At 35.0% G+C, this 24,575-nt stretch overlaps 2 protein-coding genes across 5 annotated transcripts in view; one reads left to right on the top strand and one right to left on the bottom strand.

Annotated features, from left to right (window-relative positions):
• LOC107545442 (lymphocyte antigen 75) overlaps positions 1–11,054 on the top strand; it is a 116,582-nt gene extending 105,528 nt beyond the window's left edge. The window contains exons 36-39 of the mRNA XM_087819818.1: positions 2,456–2,572; positions 3,216–3,389; positions 4,993–5,019; positions 10,623–11,054. Of these exons, the coding sequence (XP_087675944.1) occupies positions 2,456–2,572; positions 3,216–3,389; positions 4,993–5,019; positions 10,623–10,825 (521 nt within the window). The 3' untranslated portion in view covers positions 10,826–11,054. The remainder of the gene's footprint in view (positions 1–2,455; positions 2,573–3,215; positions 3,390–4,992; positions 5,020–10,622) is intronic.
• Positions 11,055–11,648: 594 nt separating this feature from the next.
• Positions 11,649–24,575, bottom strand: part of MARCHF7 (membrane associated ring-CH-type finger 7) — a 42,275-nt gene continuing 29,348 nt past the window's right edge. For 2 of the 4 annotated variants that reach the window (XM_016225011.2, XM_087819822.1), the window contains 4 exons: positions 20,057–20,166; positions 16,994–17,107; positions 15,449–15,497; positions 11,649–12,957 (listed from right to left, as the gene is read on the bottom strand). In XM_016225011.2, coding sequence (XP_016080497.2) covers positions 12,899–12,957; positions 15,449–15,497; positions 16,994–17,107; positions 20,057–20,166 — 332 coding nt within the window. In that variant the 3' untranslated portion in view covers positions 11,649–12,898. The remainder of the gene's footprint in view (positions 12,958–15,448; positions 15,498–16,993; positions 17,108–20,056; positions 20,167–24,575) is intronic. The other 2 variants (XM_087819823.1, XM_087819820.1) reach the window with 1 other exon arrangement.

Below are 24,575 nucleotides of genomic sequence, written 5' to 3' on the forward strand. Positions count from 1 at the left end.
TATGTCTTTCCATGGCAGAAATATAGAATATAATTTCCTAATAACTGTACATTTTCCCACTGTATAGATATGCCATAATTTAATTAATCCTCAAATATTGGTTAATGATTTCGAGTCTTTCAGCGACACAGGCAACATGTGGTGAATATTAGTGAGTGTGCCTCTTTGATTTCAGCAGAGCTAATGATTACCTTAGCATAATTGTTAAGGATCGCCAGGTCAGAGAATATGTACTTTTTAAGGGCTTTTGATACATCTTGTCAAATTGTCTCCAAAAAGGTTGTACTAATTTTTACTCCGACTAACCACTTAGGAGTTCGTTTTTCTACACCCAAGGCCAACACTGTTTATTCTGAAAGTCTGCTTATTTTAATTTTCATTTCTTTACCAGTAAGATTGCATTTTCCGCATATTTCCGGTTATATTTCCTTTTGTGGGGGTGAATTGCCTTTTTCAGTTTGAGGTAAATTTTTTCTTTTATTAAGGTGTTTGCCTTTTTATTTTTTATTTATAATAGAGCTTTCATCTGCCCAGTTTAAGAGTTTCTTCAACAGTATGGTATGTTTTGGGGGGAGATTTTTGGCCCTATAGTTCTTTCCCTTTGTAGTTAAATTTCTTGGTTCTCTTTTATCAGATGTGAAAGTAATAACATACATATTTTTACCATCAGGACATAATAGCTCTTTCTCTTCCCCATTTAACTGTTAACTTATTACAAAAAATGTTATTGATTTTAGAGAGATGTCTTAAGTATAATAGTATAGCTATTATTTAAGCCTCCTATAATTCTGTGTAGTCTCTTGTATCAGCAGCAGTAGCATCACCTGGGAACTTGTTCCGAATGTAAATACTCAGGCCCCACCTCACTTCCACTGACTCGGGAACTCTGGGTTAAGGCCCAGCGCAGTGGTTTAGAAGGTCTCCAGGTGATTCTGGCGCACACTGAAGCTGACCTAAGAGTGCAGGTCGTTCTGTTGGGCTTCACAGATGTTGGGTTTCTAACAAATTGAAGAAAAGACCCTCCATGACTCGCTGTATTGAAATACTTGCTTTATTGTGGTGATTTGGAACCCAACCTGCAAGAGGTCCATGGTATGCCTGTGTTCTGAGGTTTTCTGGAGCCTTTGTCGTCAGGATGATTTTGGAAGAATGTAATTCGGTAGTAGGAAGGACTTCCTCTTCGTGTACTTGAATTCGTTGTACTTTTATAATTTCTGGGGCTGGAAGGTCACTTTTCTTCGGAACCTGGTGTTACATTCCTCATTTAGCTGAGTACAGCTGCAAGGATGTTACTTGTTACTTCTGTCTCTAACAAGGAGGGGTTTGATGTCCCCTCCCCACCAGGTTTCCATTGCTACAAGCTTTGATGTCATCATTCATTGTTTTATCTTGCAAAAACTTAAAATATCACGAGAGAAACGAACTCCACTAGTGCTTTCTCGTATGTATTAGCCAATTAAGACAGCGGAATTATTTTTTTCATTTATAAGAGAATCTCTGGGTTAAGAAACAAGGCTAGGAAGCAGGTGGGTGGAGGGGGAGACTGACCAAGGAATTTATATGCATATATGCACAACCCAAGGACACAGACAGTGGTGTGGAGAGGGACTGGGGAGGGGGGTGGGACGGGGTGGAATGGGTCATTGGGGAGAAAAAGGGACATCTGTAATATTTTGAACAAAAAAAATGTCACACAATAAAAGGTTAAGTATCTTGGGAAAGTGAAGTTCTGCTAATATTTATAGGGTGCCATGTAGCTTATAGATTGTAAGAATAAAAATTTTAATGTATGTGAAACAAAAGTATACATGGCTGCTGTGCCTTACTCCTGAACCAGGCGAGAGTCCCAGGAAAATCAGTTAACTACCCGCGGAGAATGAGGACCTCCTTTGTCATTAACCAGGAGTTAGTTCTAAGGATGACCTGAAGGAAAGATGGAAATAGGCTTTGGGCAGCAGGAGCAAGGCGGCCAGTTAAGTGAAGTGGGTCAGCGACGCTGCTTGTTACTTGACCTTGATTACATCTTGGGACTGTTCCGGCGAGTTGCCCCCTTACTCTGCAGTTCTCCGGAGTGTGGTCAGAGCTACCACTCTCTACACTTGTGAAATGAGGGCAGGTGGGTCTACGATTGCTGGAAAAAGTGGATAGTGGGGAAAAGGTGAGAGATGCATGAAGTGTGTTTTACTGCTCAAGCCTCATGATGTTTGTTTTCCTATAAATAAGATAACCAACTATAAGTGAATGAGAGTATAAAATGATTCTGTTCAATTTACATCACATTTTACTTTCCCCAAGAGTGATTATACTCTCTTCAGATGTGCATATTTTCAAGCTAAATTTTAAAAAGTAAAAGTGTAATATATGTATTTTAAGAATATATAATTGTATATACTTCATGGGATTTTCATTGTTTCTGGGAAGATGCTGACCTTTTTTCTTCCTAAAATAATTTCAGGAGCAGACATGATAAGCATACACAATGAAGAAGAAAATGCTTTTATCCTGGATACCCTGAAAAAGCAATGGAAAAGCCCGGATGATATCCTACTAGGCATGTTTTTTGACACAGATGGTAAGTGATGTTTATCTTTAGAGAGATTTTTTCTTTTTCCTTAACATTAGTAAAATGTATTACTTTCTTTTAGATTCAATTCTCTAGTTCAAATTGATGTTTCCTCTGGTGTCCAGGTACTGAAGTTTCAGTATGCACCCGACTTGTACCACAGCTTTTCCCTGAGCAGCTCAATGTGTTTCACATGTGAAATTAAGTCGATTCTTCTGTCTGGATTAAAATGTGGTTCTAGGTTCAGTAATTTTGTAATATGGTAGGGTTATAAAAATCAGTTATCAGTGTTAAATGATTAATAGGATACAGATGGACAGCTATCAAGGTTATATCACTGTATTTACTGTCACTGCAGAAAATAGAAAATACACGTATAGTTATTTTCAAAATATTAGCTACTAAGGTTACTATTAATTTAACTATTTTCTTGGCTATTTCCCATAAAAAATGTTATATTTGTATATATGAGATCTTCGGAACATTCTTGAACCAATGCCTTTGATTTACGTGTACACAGAATATGTTCCTCTTCTAATTTAAATCCTACAACCAGATGTTTACACTAGACATACCTTAGGAATTTCCAACCCTTAATCCTAGACCATTTGGCTTTTATTCTGATAATGGTGAAAATGTTCTTAACTGACAGATCAGAGTTTCAAGTGGTTCGATAAGTCAAATATGACATTTCACAAGTGGACAGACGACGATGATGAAGAGGACCTAGTTGACACCTGTGCCTTTTTGCACACCACGACCGGGGAATGGAAAAAAGGAAATTGTGAAGTTTCTTCTGTACACGGAACCCTCTGTAAAGCAGCTAGTAAGTATAATTGAGACCTTTTTCCAATCTAAGACGGGTAGAAAAGTAGGGCTGGTTTTAAGTAATTTTGAGGTAAGTATGCCTCAAGAGGGAAGTAAGACTTCAGCATATACACACACTTTGAATAATTATAAAGGCAGTATTTATTAAAATATATTTCCTTTTCAAAATTGAGCTATCAGCTGTTAAAGTGTGAATACATTTTTGGGGGACACCCTGTATTAGGATGGTTTGTTCTCTAGTCTCTTGGAAGTCAAATATTCTCTTAACATTTCAGAGGTAGGGCCGGATCAGGTGAACCACACATACCTTTATTCTTTCTGCTTGCTTTAGAGCTTGCAAGAGGTCAAAATTCTTTCTGTTGTTCAGAGGATTTATCATCACCCCTTTGCATGTGATCTGATTGAACAGTGGAAGTGGTGAATGATCATGTCTGATTCCAGATGCCTAAGGATTCCAGGATTCTAATGTTTACAAAGAATTTGATTCTGTACAAGAACTAGTATCTTTCAGCAAAGAAAAATCGTGTTGTAGTTTATAATTTATTCTGGATTAAAATATGTTTTCTTCTGACCCATCAAAATATTTTCTAGTGAACAAAATTATTCTGACCCACAACAGTAAAAAAAAATTTTTTAATCCTCACCTGTGGATATGTTTTTTATTGATTTTAGAGAGAGGAAAGGGGGAGAAAAACATTGATTGGCTGCCTCCCACATGCACCCCGACTGGGAATTAAACCTCCAAGCTGGGTATGTGCCCTGGCCGGGAATCAAACCCGTGACCCTTTGGTGCATAGAACGGCACTCCAAACGACTGAGCCACCAGCCAGGGCCTGACCCACAACATTTTGGTATTATTAAACATTGTACAAAGTTTGTTCTAAGTTTTCGAAAGAATTGTTTTCTCATTAAAAACACATGTCAAAATACAATTTTGGAGTTCCTTGAAACATGACACAGTCATTTTCTCTTTGCACCTTTTAGTATTACCCCCTTCTACTTGAACTGTAAACCAAAACTATACACCTGTCTTGGATTACTTCCTTTGTTTACAACTGAAATTAGCTTTTTATTACTTGCTTCAGCAGAGTTCTTGACTACAATCAATTTTATAGTGATCATATAAAATTTGTCCTAGTTTTGTAATAGCACTCAACTTCCATTATTTACTGGATTTTTTAAAAATTGGCTCATTTACTGTACCGCAGGGAATCATTATATAAAACCAAATTTTTAATTAAACTGTAACTTTGAAACATCAGCTATCATGAGTAAATCCATACTGAGGTAAGGTCACAATTGTGTACTCTAATTTTACTGTTTGTTTTCCACAGACTCTCCAACAAAAATCCTCATTTCCCTAACTTGCTCATAGTCTTCCGAGTTTCCTTTTTCTTCCACCAAACAAGCTAATGCATTTTGTCAAGCCTCTACATCTTTTTTTAAAAACCTAAGTTCAGAACAGATAGCACAGACAATACCAAGTAATAGAAATATGGATACTATTAAGCTAGTCAAGGGTTCATTTTTAACTGCTTTGAAAGTGTTTAAAGGCAATGTTAAAGCTTAAATTTTAATTTTTATTTTCTTTTGTATTTTAGTTCCATATGAAAAGAAATATTTATCAGGTAAGTAATGGTCTTTTGCTAAAAAATTTTCCAATTCTAGCATGTTAAAATACTACTTAAAGACCCCCTTTAAAAAATTACTTAACATTATATAAAATGGAACTACTTTTATACAAAGGTAGAATGGTCTCTTAACTTAGTAATAAGATTTGACATTTTAAATATGATTAACTGCACGTTGTATATGAAATGAACATTTTCTAGAACACCAAATTGCATTTTCTCATTGAACTCCACTATCTGTTTTTGTGGGAAATGATTGCATCTTTTGTTCAAAAAACTTTCACCTCAATTTTAATTACAACTCATAGAGCATCTGTCTTAAGTGCTTACTAAATGCATTTTTTAAAAGTTACAGATAATGTAAGTATTTAACATGTTTCAAAAGCGAAACTATACAAGGCAAACACTGAAAAATCTGTGTCCCATCTTTTCCCCATCCTACGTTTACCTTTACCTGGCACCACCACTTCCATCTCTTCAACTGCCTAGTGTCTTTTTTGCCATTAAGCAAATTGAGTATTTGACTTATTTTGCCCCTTTTATTCACTAATATATTTTAGATCTCTCTGCATACCGTTACCTATAGATTGAACTTCCTTTACAACTGCACACTTCCACTGAATGGATATACAGTTATTTAACCAGCTCCAGACTATTGGGTTTTTCCAGACATTTTCTGTTATAAAGAATGAATCCAATTGCAGAAGTAATTTTCACCTTAAACAAATATGCTTATCTGAATTACCTGAAGTATACCTAAATTGAAAGCGAACATATGTTGATATTGATAAACCATTTTGCATTTCCAAAGGCAATGTGCCTGTTATGAAACTTGGATTTTTGCCAATTGGGTAAGATAGTGGTTTCTGTTTGTTTGTTAAATATATCATTGATTTCAGAGAGGAAGGGAGAGGGAGAGGAACATCAGTGAGGAGAGTCCGGCTGCTTCCTGCACACCCCCTACTGGGATTGAGCCCGCCACCTGGGCGTGTGCCCGCCTGGGAACCAAACCACCATCTCCTGGTCCTAGGTTGATGCTCAACCTCTGAGCCACGCACGGCCAGGCTTAACCCCTATGCTATCACCATATATTATAGTTGCTTTTCTTGAACGTCACATAAATATAACCCTAGTGGTCTCACTCAGGAACTTTTATTCATCCATGTAATGCATTTATATTGTACTTTTTCTATTATTGTATACTATTTATAAATATACCAGCTTTGTTGATTCTATTTGTTATTGATGTTTGGATCATTTCTAGTTTAGCACCAATATGACAGAGCTGCCTATGAAATTTCTCATATTTCTTTCAGCCTATATTCTCATTTTCCTTGAGTGGAATTGAGTAGAATGGAGACAAAGTGGGAGACAGATTTATGTGTTTGCCTTGTATAGTTTTGCTTCTGAACCATGTAAATATATTACTGTAGCTTACAAAAAAATGCACTTAGTAAATCCTTAAGACAGATGCTTCATGAATTGTAACTGAGGTGAAATTTCTTTAAACAAGATTGCAGTCATTTCCCACAAAAACAGATAATGAAGTTCAATGAAAAAATACCATTTGGTGTTTAAAAACATTTCAGAGTGGAACTGCAGGGTCGTAGGGTAGCTAATATGCTTAGCTCTATCAGAAACCACTGAGTAATTTTTCAAAGTGGTGAACCACATTACATTCCTACTGCCAGTGTATGCAAGTTCCACTTGCTCCTCCATTCCGGGATAGTATTGTCAACCTACTTAATTTTTGCCATTCCAGTGGATAATTATTGTAAATTTTTTATATCCCTGATGAAGAATGATGCTGAGCACCTTTACACTTATCAGCCATTTGGATATCTTTTGTGAAATGTCTGTTCAAGTCTTTTGCCCTTATTTTTGTTGGGTTCACTTTCTTGTTGGTATTTTTTTCTTATAATTTCTTATAAATTCATGTGTATCATGAATATTTTGTTTGGGGCTTTGCCATGATGTAACTACGATGAAAGAGGTACTCCTCTTAAGAGTTCATATGTATTTAATTTTCTTCTATAGGAGCAATGTATAACATTTAAAAAATTCAAGTAGAGCACAACTTCACACCCGTTAGGTTGGCTATCTGAAAAACAGAAAAGAACAAGTTTTGACAAGGATGTGAAGAAAATAGAAACCTTGTGCCCTATTGGTGGTAGTGTAAAATTGCAGCCACTGTGGAAAAAATATGGTAGCTCAAAAAATCAAAAATTACCTTATGATCCAGCAATTCCATTTGAGTATATACCCAAAAGTGAAAGGGGGCATAAAAAAAATATTTGGACACCCATGTTTATAGCAGTATTACTTACAGTAGCCAAAAGGTGGAACCAACTCAAGTGTCCATCAACAGATGGATGAACAAAATGCGGTATATGTATCACTACTGTGGAACATTATTCAACCATAAAAAGGCAATTCTGACACATGCAAAACATGCATGAACCTGGAGGACATTAAGCCAAGTAAAATAAGCTAGTTACAAAAGGGCAAACATCGTATGATTCCAATTATGAGTTACCTGAAGAAGTCCACCTCATAGAGCATGAGTGGGGAACGTCCAGCCCGCAGGCTGTATACAGCCCGTGAAATCATTTGGTCTGGCCCTTCCAAGGCAACTGCAGGCAGGACTCGAAATTCAATGAATCTAGGAGCTTTTTTCATGGCTAATTTTTGATAATTTTGTATGGCCCGCAAATGATGCTATAAATACCCAAAAGGCCCTTGGCAGAAAAAAGGTTCCCCACCCATCACAGAGACAGAAGGTAGAATGGTTGCCAGGGCCTTAGGGTAAGGGGGTAGTGGGGAGTTACTGTTCAATACATAGTTTTAGGTTTGCAAAAGTTCTATGGATGAATGGTGGTAACAGCACAATGTGAATGTAGTAATGCTACTGAACTATAAAGTTGGTTATTCAAGATGGTAAATTTTGTTGTGCATTTTACCATAACTTAAAAAATTAAATAAAGAAAAGCAGTGTGAGCATGTTACTTAGAAGCACAGAAGAGCAGTAACAGGAGTGGTTGCCTTTGAGGAACAAATTAAGGGTGAGGAATAGTGGGGCAAGAGCACCATTTTTAATTGCATACCTTGTAGAACCATGAATTTTAAGTTTTGTACCTGTATACTTAGGATAAAAAAGATATATGCAAATAGAAACATGAGTAGAAAATATCAGGTAGGTCTATGATGGGTCTCAAAATCACTTCAGGAAGTTAAAAGATCTGGCAATGTTTGGTCTTTAGACTCCAGTAATGTTTGAATTCATTAAAAAAATATATCCCATGAATGTGTGACTGTGTGAGGATTTCTTGTATTAGACATTGAAGACAGAGCAGTGAACACACACAGACTCTGCTCTAAGCTTATATTAGTGAGGTTAAATATATGTAAGTATAAGGTATGTCAGATGGTGACATGTACTATAGAAAAAAAGATGTGAAGGGAGAAAGGGAGGTTTTTGTTTTTTTCTTCTAAATAGGGTTGCCAATGGTTTTTTGAGCAGAACGAAGACCTAAAGGAAATGAAACGATGTTTGGAAGTCTGTCATAAAGGGATTGTTTAGTCTGCAACTTTGAGTAACAATAGTACAAGCTGAAGCAACCAGGAGGCAGTTGAGTGGCACTCTTAGCAAACAGGAAGTTCCCTTTCATACAAGTGCAGGCTACAAGACCTCCTGGGAAAGAATGCTGTCAAGAGAAAGTGGCTGCACTTGGTGTAGGAAGCACACAGGAAAGGGGAAGTTAGCCAAAGCTGAATTCAGCAATGGCTTATTGAAGGTGATGGAGGAGTTAAATCTTGAACAAGCAGGTAATATTAAGCAGGAAAGAGAGGAAAGGTTACCCAAGATGATCAGCATAAACCAAGGTGAATGGACTGAACTTTTGTTCTGCCACTTACTAAAAGGACTTGGGCGAGTCATTTAAATCCTGTACCTGTTTCTTCATGTGTACAAAGGAGTTAAAAATCTGGGGTTTGTATGTACACAGTAGGTACTCAAATTGGCCTGTAATTATCAAGAGTCCAACAAATTCATATTTTTAAAAGGTGGATTATGTAGTTTGGGCCTCAATCAGTGTTAGAACTAGGGTATGATGGTGACAAGAAGAGGAATGTCAGACATGATTAGTAAAGTCTAGGATAATTCCTATCCTGAATGATTGTACAGTGGCTACTGGTGTCATCATTTAAGAGAATTTGAGGTAGAAACAGACTTGGGAGAGGCATCAGTTACACACAATACTTACCTGTATTTACACAAAACACTCAAATGACTTAGATCAACCTGGAAGAATTTTGAGTCCACAATTAGTAAGTTTGAAAAATGTAGAGCATGTCAGGGAATCTAAGGAGAACCTGTCAAGACTGAGTGGCTAACAGTACAGCTGCAGTAGACACAAGAATCACATAATGTACATGTGTTTCTGCATTTAGTAAGAGAGATCATTAGAGACATTTGGTAGAGAAGTCATATTGTTTGGGTTTGAGAAATGTGGAGAGCTTGTTTTAATGTTTGTTATAGCTTTCCTAAACTTCCTTTTATTAGGCTAAGGGAGTCTTATCTTCCTAGCTAAAAGCTGTTTTTAATTAGTTTTAAAAATCAGTTTTAGATAATAGCAATTATTTAGTCAGTAAAGTGGACAATGAATTTTTCCTATATTAGTAGATAACAGATTTTCTAATGTAGAACTATCCTCTATTCCAGACAGAAAACCTTACATAGTTTTAAGACACCACTTAGTAGTTGCCTCAAGACTAGCCTTCCTCCACATCTCAATAGTACTGAAGCTAGCCAAACAAAGGCCCTGGAGCAGCTTGGCCACAGATTACTTGCAGAATGTAAAAACTAAAGGAGCATAGATACTATGCGCCCCCCCTCCCCCCCCCCATGTAGGATGCTGGCTGGTGAGTTCTTAGGATACTAGATATTACAATTTTTTCACTTAAATGTCTCTAAAGAATCCTGTCAATATTTTTTAAAGTATCAATGGCTTTCCGTCACCTTAACATAACTCTTGGCCAGATTTTTCTTGCTAAGCTTTACATTTCCAAATGTCACTTTAATAAGCACCAACTGAAAGGAACACTATGAGAATATTTAAGTAATCTCAATGCAAAAATATATCTGTAAAGAAAACACAATTCCGGGATTTCTCTTCATATACTTTTACTAAGAAATACAAATACCTTCCTCCAAGCACTGTGCTCCTCCCGACTCCTAACTAAAGTAATTCCGCTTGATTTAGTCATCTGAATTCCCCTGGGTTTTGAATAGCCAGAACTGTAAGGTTGTTTGTACATACTTCAGGAATACAAAAATAGTTATTTGAATAAATTATTCAAGACAAAAAGGAATTTGGGGATCTTAGAGTGGAGAATTGCAAAATATACTTGGAAAATTTTAAGTATGGCAATTGTTCAAGATAAAAAACATAAATCTTGATAGCAATAAATGTGTAATTTTTCTGTGAAATTTTCAAAATAGCCAGATATTTACATGATGAAACTATATTAGTGCCCCCCAAATACAATACTAGCAATTTATGTACCCTGATTTCCCATATTTTTTGTCTCTTCCATTTCAGATAACCACATTTTAATATCAGCTTTGGTCATTGCTAGCACAGTAATTTTGGCAGCTTTGGGAGCAGTCGTTTGGTTCCTGTACAAAAGAAATTTGCATTCTGGTTTCACCACAATTTTTTCAACGGCACCCCAATCACCTTATAACGATGACTGTGTTTTGGTAGTTGCAGAAGAAAACGAACATGCTGTTCAATTTGACTGAAACTTTGGAAATCTCGGATTAGGACATCGAATACAGTGAAAGTGATTCATTGGCAATGAGTGTTTATGGTATATATCCTTATTTCAGTAACATCCCTCATCTCATATGAAAAAGGAATGATCTTAGATGTTAGTGGTTTTAACACCTCTCCGCCAACTGTTAACTTTTCACTTGAAGGAAAGCTTAACGCCCAAGCAGAAAAAAATAAAAACCCACTTTACTTGTCTTACCTGCTCTATCTTCCCTCCCCTTCCATTTAGTTGAAACATCTGAGTTTACAGTTGGAAAAAAATTATACCTACCAAGTTTCACCAATCACATCTTGCTCTTAAATTAATAAATATAATACAGGGAATAAACCTGACTTTATACTATGTTTAGATATATTAGTGCATGCTGGTTACTATAGCAGATAATTCCTGTCACTTAGCATTTAATATTAAAAAAGTATAAAATATAAAATTGTACAATGGAATTAAATGGGATTTTTACCATTTAATTTTTTAAATAAAAAATTTTGTGGGTTAAAGCAGAAGACACTTAATTTTCATACCAAGTTCTATTGAAAGTATAAATGTTTCCAATTCAAAGCATCCCCCAAAACCCATAGAATAGAAACTGAAGCCAGCATCCTTCAATTTAGTATTTTTTGCTTTAAATAAGGTAATGAATGTAAAATTAAAAGGTAAAAGTTAAGCAAATATTTTAGAAACATTTATATTTTTCTATGAAATGGAATTTGAAACTTTAATAAAATTCTTGCCTATACGGTTTGAAGTCTACTTTGAGCACCAGTTTAAAAGGAAACATTTCAACTATAAAATAAAAATCAATCAGTATACACTTTATTTCAAGCCAAGGTTTTACATTAAGACCAACAAACTAAGTGTGGGTAAACTGTCAACTCACATCTGAGAAATTACATGATTTCTACTTAGGTTCTGAAAAAGAAGTTCGTTGCCATGGCCTAAGACTTTATTTAACCTAAAACCACCTGAAGGTGTTTTTAAGTGTATCCTAAGGGTGCTGACAAAAAAAACATACTGTTCTGGAACTATACACAACTCATGACCACAGTGTAGATCTATTCATGCTGAATAGGTAAAGTTCTTCTGTTTCCAAAGTTAGTAAAAAATAGTAAACCACCAAATAAATGCTCAGATTAACAATAACAGTTAAAAACGACCAGGATCCAAACAGGTTTTTATTTACGAAGAAGTGACAACACTAAAAAACATATTGAAAACCAGTGTTTTAAACTTTGAATGTGGGATTTAAAAATATTCCATTAACTTGAGATTGCAATTTTTTTTCTTTTTTTCTTTTTTTTTACCAAATAGCATTTGACTGGCAATTCTGGTATAATTTATAGCTGTAATATTCCTAAAGGAATACCTACATACCATGGCCTATCAAATATAGTCGGCATTTTTCAAATCAATACAAAAATCTATCCATCATTTACACATTTTAAATTTATATACTTTTTTTTAAAATTAGATTTTATCACTGAATTTAGAATTTAAAGTAAATTTGGACACCTAATATAATGCTCTTCATAACTTACTCCCCATTCTTTTTTTTTTAAACACCGGAAGCAAATGATTATGAAAATGAGACTGCAACTTAAGGCATTTTAAAAGGAAAAATAATTAGGTGCCATTTGGCATTTTATTTTGAAAGCATAGTTTTGTCTCACTTTTTTTTCACTAGCAAAAGACTAAAACACGAACCATTTTCATAAATATGACTACAATAATCAACAAAAAAAGGGTTGTAGGCATTGTTCAGATATTTAAAAGAATGTAACACTTTCCCACTCACCTAAAAGAAAAATATTTTTGATTACCAGTTTATAAACATCAGAGTCACTGGCCATGTTAAAAGGTCCAGCAAGCAGAATTTTAATTCAGCAACACTCGAGAGTGAATATATATACACATGCATACATGTGTGTATATATATTCATTTTATATATAGATTGTATTTACTAGGCATTTCCCCACAAAATTAACTCATACTTAATTGCCAGTTTTAATAAACACTTGTTAACAGATCATCCATTATATGAAGTTAGGCAATATCAAATGTTCTGTTATGGTCTCCATCTTCTTCAGAATCATCCTCTGAAGCTGTTGAAAGAAGAGAGGATGATCAAGAATGATTTTAAGGGGGATGAGGATGGAAGTGAAAATATGAAGCCAGAACAGCAATGATGTGCAAAATACAATCCCCATGTAGGACACTGCCTGGTCAAGAGGACAAGTTATGACAGGGTCAGGGGTGGTTCGACTGGGTAATGCCATTCCACAACGCCCCCACCCCAAATCTTTTAATGTTAATTTTTATAGAATCAAAAATGAGGTTCAAGAACATCTTCTAAAACGTTTCTGAGATCAGTTTGTGTTCATAGAGCCAATTTCAATAGAGAAAAAGTGAACTTAAAGCAAGCACTCATATACACCTGAGTGGAATCTGGCATATTACCCCCTTCATGTTTTGATGTATACAGTGAGAATGGAAAAAAATATACATATAGTAACAGGTTATGGGTGTTCTTGCAAATCACACCAAAGCTCTGTCTATACAATGCCAAGAAAAAGCTCTATTTAGTTATTTAAAATAGCTTTATATAGACACAGACTAAATTAAATTGGATTCAGTAAAAAGGTTTTGTTGAGATTATTCCTATGACTCCACATTGTTATAAACTTATCACTTTTGTAACATTTTTTACCTTAATTTATTTTAGAGTCATTACTGGCTCAAGAGTTTAATATAGAGCACCTTGAAATGTCTTTAGGAAGAACATAAGTATTCTGTAAACTGCTCTGCATGTCAAGGAAAGTGGAAGTTAAAATAAACATTGAACTAGCATTTCCCCTATTATCAAGGCAGAAAGGTTAAATGTATACTCTTCTTGTGTTAATATTGGACAATTTAAGAGCACCCAGCAAATGGAATCAACAAGAAAACTATGCTACATGTACAGAGGAAGCTTTACTTTCATACTTCAATCTACTAGTTGATCTTGCAGAAAACTTAAATTCATTTAGTAAATGATATCAAGCATAAGGCTTATGAGTAAATCCAAGGGTTAAGTTTTATGCTACATCATGGAGCACTATCAAACTAAATAGCTTTGCAAAGAACTTATGGTTCACAGAAGAAAATTCGGTCAGAACCCATGTTCAAAACAGGTTAATACACTGGTATTAACTTGGTAGTTAACTTGTAGTACCTACAACATCTTTCATTCTCAGCTGAGTTTGGATATATTTCACCTCCAGCTTTTTCCTTTCTCTCACATGTTGGGAGTAGACACTGACATGTTTAGGAAACTAAATTATAAAAGAAAATGTTTAAAAAAAAAAGAATCTGGGGAAAATGCACACTGAAAAAAATTACTATACTCATATCTGACAAAGTATAAATTATAATTTACCAAAAAAAGGATCTGAACTAAGATGGTATAAAGGAAAAAAAAGATTAACACCAAATGAATTCCCATTTTACATACCATTTGACTCTTTTATTATATAATTTTTACACATATTAAAATTCTAAAAATGCAGTATCTGGTTGTACTTCACTACTTTTAAAACTTAAAAATTGTACAGAATTAGTGACAAAAATCCACATTTTAGCGTAATCAAGGAATTAAAAGGTTCTAATGAGGACTAAGTCCTTTTCAAACCTTGTTTCAAAGGATGGTGACATTCGCTGAAGATGAAAATGTTATGCACACTACAGACAACACTTTCAAATACTTTAAAGATGATAAAGAAGGTAATCAATTGGGGAATACATATTTTAAAACACTTCAAAGAGTGTATTCAAATTTAATCATGGGGAGCCACTTGCTTTGGGTGAAAAAGTACTAAACGGTAATTTTGGAGTCCCAGGAACTATTCCAGAGCCACCAATATGTGTGCGCACCTGGTATGAAGCACCATGGAGGTTGTAGGACTTGAGGGTTAAGTTGTACAGATGCCTGTAAAGATTTGGGCAATAAATGCCTTCATATAGGAGCCCAGGCAGAAGTCCTAACGCTGGAACGTGATCTTAAAAGACTGGATCTGGCTGCCTATTAAAGGTCCATGAGGACCTGGAAAAGGAGCAAAAAGAACCACTAAATGAAAAAAGAAACCAATCCACCACTATGGCTTCTGTTATGGACTCAGAATTAAGGCTCTTTTAACCCCTATTTTCCAAGAATTATACATAAGCCCAGGAAAAACTTTATCATCTAACAAAGCTGAATAATAAGTAAAATTTCATCCACACACACAAAAATCTAACAGATTAAAAAGTGTGGTTTGATTAGTAGCCAAACATGTCTTTTTGAGTGCGAAATTAAAGTGATCAAGAACAAAATTTTATTTAAAATAAAATATACTAATGGTTAAAAGTAGATCCTTCTGTACCTTAAAATTAATACTATTTTTTTTTAATGTTTTTAAAAAACTGATGTCAGTTGCCCAGCCGATCTTTCCCAAATCAATGGTATTATTAAGCCTATAAATGAAGCTCTAATTTGACAGTATATACTTAGGTTTTGCTCTGTGGGTTTAATTTGCAAAAGTAAATTCAACGAGTCTGGGGAGGGGAAATTCCACCTACTTTCGAGATCTTCCATATGTGCCTGAAGAGTTCTTGCAAGGTTAATAAACTAGAAACAATGCAGAAAAAAATACAGTAGTTGAAATGTTGCAAATGGATCTAAAGAGAGAATCAGTATAGGAGTTTCATTTCTACTTAAAAAGTCAAACACCATTTTAAGCCTTTAAATAGGGGTTTTTCCATCCACATCAAAAATTACAAAGCTTAAGGATATTGTTTTAATTTTTTTATAAATTATTAGTCATGTAGAAATCATGTAGAAATTGGGATCAAATGCAGTATTTTTATCAAATAACATTTCGCTTGCATAAATATAACAACAATTATGAAGAAAAATAACTAAAAGCTTTAGAATTTGGACTCAAATGAATTCAATTTTAGTGGTCAGTTTAAAAAACTAAAACAAGAATCAATATTTTCCTGCCTAAATTTGATAGTTCTAGAAGTACTACATTTAATTCTGTGTTTGTTTTTTTTAATCATACAAATGACTTGTACTTTAAGATTAATTTGACTACAACTTTTACAAAGGCATGAATTCAACATACCTTACTACATGCTTTATATAGTTTATTCATTCTTAAGAGAGAAGCCACTTTATAGCATTAACTAAATTTAGGTACTATGGTTTCTAAGTACTCAGAAGTCAAGAGATCTTTGTTCAAATTCTAAATGGTCTTAAGACAGTTCATTCTCTTTTCCTCAATGATGATAATCTGTCAATTGGCTCACAGGTATAATAATGTCCACATGATAGTTACAGAAAAATGTTTTACCAATTAAGAAGTAAAATATACAATGAATTTTGATAATTTGAAAAATACTATAAACTGCTAAATTTTTATCACTAAAATGAATATTTATAAAAAAAAGTTTGAAGGATATGAACACAGTTAAAGATATGAAGTGTTCAGACTATTACAGTAATGAGATATAGCAGCCCTAGCCTCTGCTACACAAAATGGGCAAGGCAGCAGCATACAAATCTCCTCTGGTACACTGAGGTAAACCATATCATTTATGACTACCTAACAAAAAAACAGCTAGCTTAAGTGTTAAATTAAGGTAATAGTGCACAGAGCAAACACCAAACAGTCCATATCTTAGTTTGTATTATGGATACTCTTAAAAATGTGTACACTGGTAAGCTTTTACATGACAGTAACATATAAATTGAAGTTAATTTCCCATACTCTCTTGGTTTTTTGAGTTCAATTTCAGGTTTCTAAGTTATATTACTAAGTTCCCTGCCACTCCCCCCAAGCTTTTTTCCCTTGGTGTTTCCAATTCTGTTTTTCACTGAAATATATTCCAATTACCTTTAAGAGGTAGAAAATTACTTCTCTAAAATACCTTTATGAGAAAATTAGGCTGCTTGATATAGAAGACAGCAATTTATATTAAGTCTACAATATATTTTTAAGACACATTTTAATACAAGAGCTCCTCAAAGGAAACAGAATGAGCATATAAAACAATCTGCTTTCCAAAGTAAACACCTGGTGCATCACGCCCTCCCTTCTCCCCCACTCCAATACTACTTACTCGGACTCGTGTGCTTGGTTCACTTGTATTTCCCATCATATCAGAAAAGCTTTGTTCGCACAAGTGCAGTAACACAACTAGGTAGAGACCAGAGCTGATAAACTCATATTCAGCCTTAAATAGAGAAGCAAACGAGAAAAATATGGAGAACAAAAAATTAGTACACTCGAGATTGATAGTCATAGCACAGTGATAGAAGGAATATACTCATGTCTAACTCCTAGTAAGAGATACGGTGCCATCTATTAAAAGAGGAAATAAAAGGCCACCCTTTATAGCTTCATAAATTTTTACTAATGCCAAATAATAAGTTTAAATAGGTGTGTGAATATTCTCTTTAGTCTCATATAGTCTTCCTTTATGTAATGGTTTACATAAAAGTGGGACTTTAAAATCATTTGATGGGAGAATGAATGCTCTGGTTTTCTGTAAAGCTCATAAGAGATTTCACTGCACAAATGACTATAAATGTTTACTTAAAAATTACCATTTCATCTATAGCTAACTCAATAAAATATATAACTAAAACCTATTCTGATAGATCAAATGTTTCTTATGTAAGAGACTTAATTTAAAGGCAACAGTAATTTAAAAAATAAGCTAAAAAAGGAAATAGAGTAACTGTTCATCAAATAATTCTTTGATTCCAACTGTTCTATTGTTTTGAAAAGACTACAAATCAAATAGTACTTTTAAAATCTAAACCATCCTGTAGTTTTTATATAGCAAACTATCTACAAGCTAAGAACTATACGTTCTTAGTACCAATTTCAGCAAGTTATCAGATTCTGGAGTATTTAAAAAATTTAAAATTGATTAAAAGTTTGTTGCCCAGCCGGCGTGGCTCAGTGGTTGAGCATCGACCTGGGATCCAGGCGGTCAGGGTTCGATCCCGGTCAAGGCACATGCCTGGGTTGTGGGCTCAATCAATGACTCTCTCATCATTGATGTTTCTATCTCTCTCTCTCCCTTTCCTTTCCTCTCTCTGGAATCAATAAAGATATTTAAAAAAAAAAAAAAGTTTATTTCCCTTAATTACTTTTATTTTTAACTTAAAAAGAAATTGTATATCCTTACAGTTAAAAAAATGTAATGGTTATCACCTTGAAAAAGATGAAGCCGCTAGATAATGAAATACTGAACTGTATTAAACTAATCACTTAAAATGGGGGTAATTGTCAGGCCACTAGAATCCATGAGGAACAAAGAAGTTAAAGCCAGGAAGCTTAATCAAACTGTCTTTTTTTTTTTTTTTACGATGACTCTACTTAATATTTCCTAACTCTTCTAGAGTATTTAAGATATGGACATTAAAATCCTTAGAGAACAGTAATAACATTCCTGTTTGAATTGAAAAGCCAACAACACCTTTAAGAGACACAATGGAGTGCCTAGAGAAGGAAGAATGGCAGGAGAAAATCATCCTTTGAAACCGACTCATTTTGAGAATTAAACAATATTTCTTTTCATTATTCCATCTTTCCATACTCTTTCCCCCATTCTTTAAAGTACCAATGCTCAGTTGTCAAGAGAGATTCCTTGGGGCTTTAGAAAATTCCTTGCTTAAATGGTATTCTTTTTGGACAACTGACTCAAGAGAATAGCACAATGATTACTATTGGAGTAGCACCTGTACTACATGAACTGCCTGTTTCATTCACTAGATCAGTGATTTTTAACCTGGATCTAAACAATCAGCTTCAAGAAATCTGGGAATCCCTTAACTTATATACAGGTTTTGTGCCTTTGTATATTTTGCAAGAACTGTTCACGGTTTTAATCAGGTTTTCAAGGGGCATCATTTATTCCCACATTTAAAAGTAATAAATGTCCACATCAGACCATATACTGCATTATTCCATTTATATGATATATTCAGAACAGATAACTTCATAGAGACAGAAATCAGACTGGTAGTTTCCAGAGTATATAGGGAGGAGGGTAATGGGAAGAAACTGCTTAATGGGTATGAGGATTTTCAGAGAAATGAAAATGTGTTGGAACTAGACAGAGGTGGTGGTTGCACAACATCGCAAATGTACTGATACCACTGAAATGTTCACTTTAAATTGTTTTTATGTTATCTGAACTTCATGTCAATAAAAAAGGGGGGTACATTACCCCTTCATTTAAAAAGTGTTTTTTAAGGACTCGCATTCTCTCACCATCAAATATCTCTTTTTATAACAAATATGCTAAGCTCACTTGGATAACATGACTCTAGGATCATCCTAGTTAATATCCTTTAACATCTTTTCTCCACTCCCACCCCCCCAATTTTCCTTTAAGAAGTGAACTTTTCATTCTATATAATTTAAGCATCTCAATATTTTTTAAAAAATTTAAAACTTTCAAGAAACAAAAGTCAGTGATGAAAATTATTGGGAAACAAGAGTTATCAATACATACCAAAATATCAGAGAAATGAGAAGAAAACGTGAAAAATTTATTATGATCAGAGAAACCCTGGCATTATTCATTATATAAGTAACAGCTAGACTGTAATGATATAAATACTAAAGAGGAAAAACCACACAATGTGAACGTGGAATAAAAGATTTCATAAAATAACTTGTTCAAAAAGCTGGAGGCAGAAATGGCAAAGGTGGAGGGAACAAGGATAGTAAGAACATGTGGTCAGATATGCACATAAAAATTATTCCTAACCTAAAAAATAGGAAGAAAATCCAGGGCTTGGTGTTTTCATCATGTTCCGGCAATCATAGGCATTCGTAACTGAGACATCTCTGAGGAGCTATGGTTGGCATGCCTATTTTGAAACCACTTTCCTAAGCCTTTATTTTATAAATAATAAATGATGTATCTTATCTAAATAAATTTAAAACCTGTGACTTGGTTATTTGCCTTTCAGTTACAAAGAGTTATGAAAAAGATAATAATTATAAAATTATAATACCTAATGCAGTAACAGAGAATTATGTTAAAATTATTACTTTTTTATTATTTTAATGCCGGTTTTCTGACCATGTTTTAATCTTTTCTTCAAGAGTTGTCCTTTAAGCATAGAATAGACACTTACCAAATTAGGCAAAATATACTAACTTGTTCATTTGCATGAGCTCTATGTAGTTCATGAATATCAAAATCCTCCAGGTTAAGCTGCAACTTCTCTTTACAGAGTTCACAGGTGGTTACAGCCTCTAATGAAGAACCTGATAAAAATAATTACAAGTGAAGCTTAGTTTTGCTATGTCTCCACAAAACATTATTCCTTATAAGTGTTAAGCTTTGGATAAAGAAAACTGAAAGGAAGGGAAGGAAGGAGGTAGATTGGATTACTGCCATAAACCAGTAATGTCTCTTAAAATAGCAATCATAGTGTGCATGTCAGGTCATAGTCTATGGTATTTAAGCCTCCACCCATTATTTGGAAATCTGTTGTTTTTTTCCTCCCAGATATTCATACCTTACTGATCCTGGGAAGCTGATAATGGAATGTCATCTGTACTTCCTACTTCCTCCTTAAGTAGGTTGGCAAGATGGCATTAAAACAATCTTTAATAACATAGTATCTCAAACAACTAGTTGCCAGTATCTTTGATTTGACAATATATACCTAAGACTATATTCCTGGTTAAAGGAATGTGCCGTCCCTAGGCTAGGAGGAAAAAAAGAAATCCACTTTGTCCATATCAAAATAGCTCCTTTCTGCCATAAAAGGAATGAAGTCCTGATACATGCCACAACATATATGAATCTTGAAAACATTACGCTAACCAAAATAAGGTAGGTACAAAAAGGACAAATACCTCGTTATTCCATTTATATGAAATACGTAGTATATGCAAATTTGGGGGGGAGCATTACTGCATAATGGACAGAGGTTTTGTTTGGGGTGATAAAAAAGTTTTGCAAACAGATAATGTTGATGGTCACACAACATTCTGGATGTACACAATGTAAATGAACTGTACACTTAATGACAGGTAAAAGAGCAAATTTTATATTATATATATTTTACCAGAATTTTTTTTAAAAAGTTCCTTCTGTCTCATATACATTTAACATTTGGTTATTCCTTAGCTTCTGGTTTCTATTAAGCAGGTAGCAGTCTTGTCTAATTAAACATAAAGCCATTTTCCCCCACTGTATTTACTTTAAGATAGGGCTTTAAATTTAAAAACTGTTCTAAAAATTAAAAGAAGTCACATGAGATTCAATTCAACTAACATCTGCTAAGTGCTTGTTATGTGCCAAGCAAATGTTACAGGTTTTGGAGATTCAGAGAGAAAAGAGTAGTAAGTAGTAACCCCTGTCTTCAAAGAGCTCATTAAACTTAGAATGTAGTGCTATTTAATAACAACAATTCTTTAAATAATAAAATTTGGCATAAAGTCCAAGACAGTAGTAGTAACTTACACACATTCTCTAGAAAATGGCTAAAAGGAAAATGAATGCTATTCTGATGTAATATGTTGTCTACATGGTCTCAAAATCTGCTTCAGTCAAATTATGTAAGATAGTCACTATAATTGTACCACGGAACTAAAATCAGGTTAAGTTCACAATATCACAATATGGATCTCAGAGATCATTCAATACAAATTACTTTACATCTTAGGGCTTCATTTCTCTCTTCTATGGAATAAGTAACTTAAAGAAGTTCAAAAGACCATACTCAACCAGGAGGAACCCATTTATCCCTACATTCTTTTTTTTCTTTTTTTAAATATATCTTTATTCATTTTAGAGAGAGGAAGGGAGAGGGAAGGAGGGAGAGAGAGAAACATCAATGATGAGAGTCACTGACCGGCTGCCTCCTGCAACGTCCCCAACTGGGGATTGAGCCTGCAACCTGGGCATGTGCCCTGACCGGGAATCGAACTGTGATCTCCTGGATTCTAGGTCGATGCTCAACTGCTGAGCCACGCCCGGCCAAACATTCTTAATCCATTCTTTTACCATTATTTCCCCCCTCATTCCAGGAAGCCCTGACTACATTTGCCTAAACTTCATTTATTCATCTCTGTACATACTGTAGAGTTTGTCGATATATGGCAACTGCTTAATACATGTTTATATCACTCTACCAGAATGAATCTTCTATCATATGGGGTCTTTATGATAACTATGAGAGAGGCTTGAGAAAATTTATCAGAAGAGTTCAGTTCTTGAGATCCTTACATTCCTCTGGTCATTTCTTAAAAGTACTTATCTTAGAAAGTACTTATTACAACCTTATAAAACCCATTTGAGTACTTACCCTGTGCCCAGTACTGTGAGGAACTATTTATAAACATCATTTCATTTGACCTTCAAAATAATCCTATGAGGTAAGTATAACTCACTTTTAGTCATGATGGAACTATAGACCCAACCCAGACCTACTACTTACATTCAGGAGTGGATCTGAGGCTTCTGTATTTTATAAAACTTCAATGGGTAATTTTGTTCAGTAGCCAGGGTTGAGAACCAATATTAAGAAACAAGATGCTATAGTTAAGTGTTGGAGCCATTATTCCAATCTAGGCTTATCTAACTACAAAAAACCAATGTTCTTTAACAGTACACTGTACTGTATATGTTTTCCTACGTAACACTAACAATCCAAGTGCAATTATATCAGAGGTGAGTCAAACTGTTCTTCATCTTGGTAATAGCTAACATTTCTGGGCCCTCACTAAGTGCCAAGAATCATTGCTGAGCACTCATTTAATCTTAGTAACACTCCAGGGCAGTGACTAATAAAGCCTGTAAGGCTGTCATAAAACTACATAGCCAAGAAGGGGCTATAGGTGAAATGGCCCATCCCACAGCTTTGGGATCAAGCTAGCTTAAAAGAAAAAACTAACTCCCCTACTCCAAGGAGACCTTTGCTACCTGGCTGCAGGAAAAAAGTTTTCCAGTAGTTTCATAATCTTCAGCTTGAACAGGTTACCTGAATCCTCCAACAAATTACAATTAAAGCCATCATACCTCAAAACCTATTTGCATATGTCTCCAAGGTATCACCATCAGACCTTCAATAGCACACAATTATGTACATTTATTAATCTGACCCCATTTCCCATCTTTCTCACCCTACTAGTCACTTCACTATGTCCTCAGGTATTCATGGTCTAAATAAGTAAATTCTTCTAATAACTAATCTCTTTTTGAATAATCTCGTCAACTCTATGCCTGAATCACTGTGCTCCAACCCCCAGACTGATACATATTCCTCTGCAGCTTTCCCTCCCCCCTCACACAGTTCCTTGTATCTCAAAACCAGGAAGCGGGAAAAGAGGCCCCCCACACCTATTGCTGTTTTGAAACTCCAAGTCCCTTCTCATTCATTAACGACTTGTAACAAATGGCTCTCTCTCATCTTTACCAACTTATTCCTGGCTATTTCAATATCCACACAGACTATTCATTTCTGACTCTGACTTCAGCATCCTTGCTTCCAATATTACCCTTCCCCACCACGATGTCATACTCTACGGTCATACCTTTGACTGTGTCTTAACAGTTTACTGCACTACCCCCTAAACCAATATTTTAAGCATCCTCTCCGGTGTACCTACAATTTCTCATCATTCTAACTCACCTACTCTGGCAATTATCTTCAATGTCAATGAGACTCAAAAAACTGACCCTACCACTTTCTCACTATCCACTTTTTGATGTACTTATTCCCTCCTCATTTTAATTACCATGAACACAATTATGTCCTTACAAATGCCCATGACCCCCTTCATATTTGTCTAGTAAAGACCCCAACCCCACTCTGGCCTGTGTGGCTCAGTTGGTTAGGCATCGTCCCAAGCACCAAAAAGGTCGCCAGTTCTTCCTGGTTAGGGCACATGCCCAGATTGTTGGCTTGATCCCCAGTATGGGGGAGTGTAGGAGGCAGCCAATCGATGTTTCTCTCTCCCATCAATGTTTCTCTCTTTCTCCCTCTCCCTGCCTCTCTCTCTAAAAACAATGAAAACATATTTTAATAGAGATCCCAACCCCAAATCTGTGGCTGCATCTAAGCATCTAAAAACTGCTCCTAAAAAATGTACATGTATCTCACGTGTGAATCATATTTATAGCCATTGATTTTTATGAAACTGATACTTCCTGAAAACATCTTAGGATATTTTCCCCACACATCAAAATCTCTTAAACTGTCCCTTCATCAGCTAAAGACCTTACCTCCCTTAACTAAAAAAACAGAAGCAATTATATAGGAACCCAAGCATCTTCTCACCAAAGCAGCTGATCAATACCCCTATCCATACAAGCCTTCTTGTGATAAAGTACCTTCTTTACTATTAAAGGCCAACTACTCGACAAGTGCTCTGGATCCCACCTTTCCCTTTCTCTTTCTCTCTCCTCAGTCCAATCCAATCATGCTTATGACCTCACCACTCCACAGAGACAAGCTACGATGGACATTTATGCTACCAAATCCAACAGTCATTTCTTTATTCTTATCTTTTTGTAGTATATTTGACAGGGCTGATTATACCCTCATTAAAACTCTTTTTTTGGCATCCACAACACTCCATTTTCTTAGTTTTCTTCTTTCAGGACTCTTGATTTCCTGACTCAAGTTTATTCCATTCCCAGTCTTCTTTATTTCACTAAATGA

This window comes from Miniopterus natalensis, chromosome 8 (assembly GCF_054644295.1).
Source record: "Miniopterus natalensis isolate mMinNat1 chromosome 8, mMinNat1.hap1, whole genome shotgun sequence".
Classification (NCBI taxonomy): Eukaryota; Metazoa; Chordata; class Mammalia; order Chiroptera; family Miniopteridae; genus Miniopterus; species Miniopterus natalensis.